Source organism: Mastomys coucha, unplaced genomic scaffold, assembly GCF_008632895.1.
Source record: "Mastomys coucha isolate ucsf_1 unplaced genomic scaffold, UCSF_Mcou_1 pScaffold19, whole genome shotgun sequence".
NCBI classification, from domain to species: Eukaryota; Metazoa; Chordata; class Mammalia; order Rodentia; family Muridae; genus Mastomys; species Mastomys coucha.
Window position 1 is genome coordinate 2463291 of NW_022196901.1, and position 327 is coordinate 2463617.

Here is a 327-nt window from a genome sequence, read left to right on the forward strand (position 1 = left end):
AACAGTTTATAATAAAGGAACATATCTTCATAGCTGTCATTCATTCTTGCTATAAAAAGTGTAAAAAAATAAAACTTAGCATATCTTTGAGATGACTACTGTAAATGTGTGGGTTTATAATATTCTCAGGAAATTTTCTTTTTAAGAAAATTAACTTACTCTCTTATCTTGAGTACACAATGGACATGTTTCCTTTTCAGCACATTCTACAAGAAAAAAAAAAGCATAAAAATTAAAACCAAAGTCAATTTATCACTCAGTTTTATCTAAAGGTACATTTCATTTAGTCATTCTTGTTTCAAGCTATATTCATCCATATTCAAAGGT

General features: G+C 26.9%; 1 protein-coding gene across 1 annotated transcript in view; it reads right to left on the reverse strand.

The window, feature by feature from the left end:
• LOC116097458 overlaps positions 1-327 on the reverse strand; it is a 63639-nt gene that overhangs the window by 52505 nt on the left and 10807 nt on the right. Inside the window, exon 2 of the mRNA XM_031379961.1 lies at positions 160-206. Within this exon, the coding sequence (XP_031235821.1) occupies positions 160-206 (47 nt within the window). The remainder of the gene's footprint in view (positions 1-159; positions 207-327) is intronic.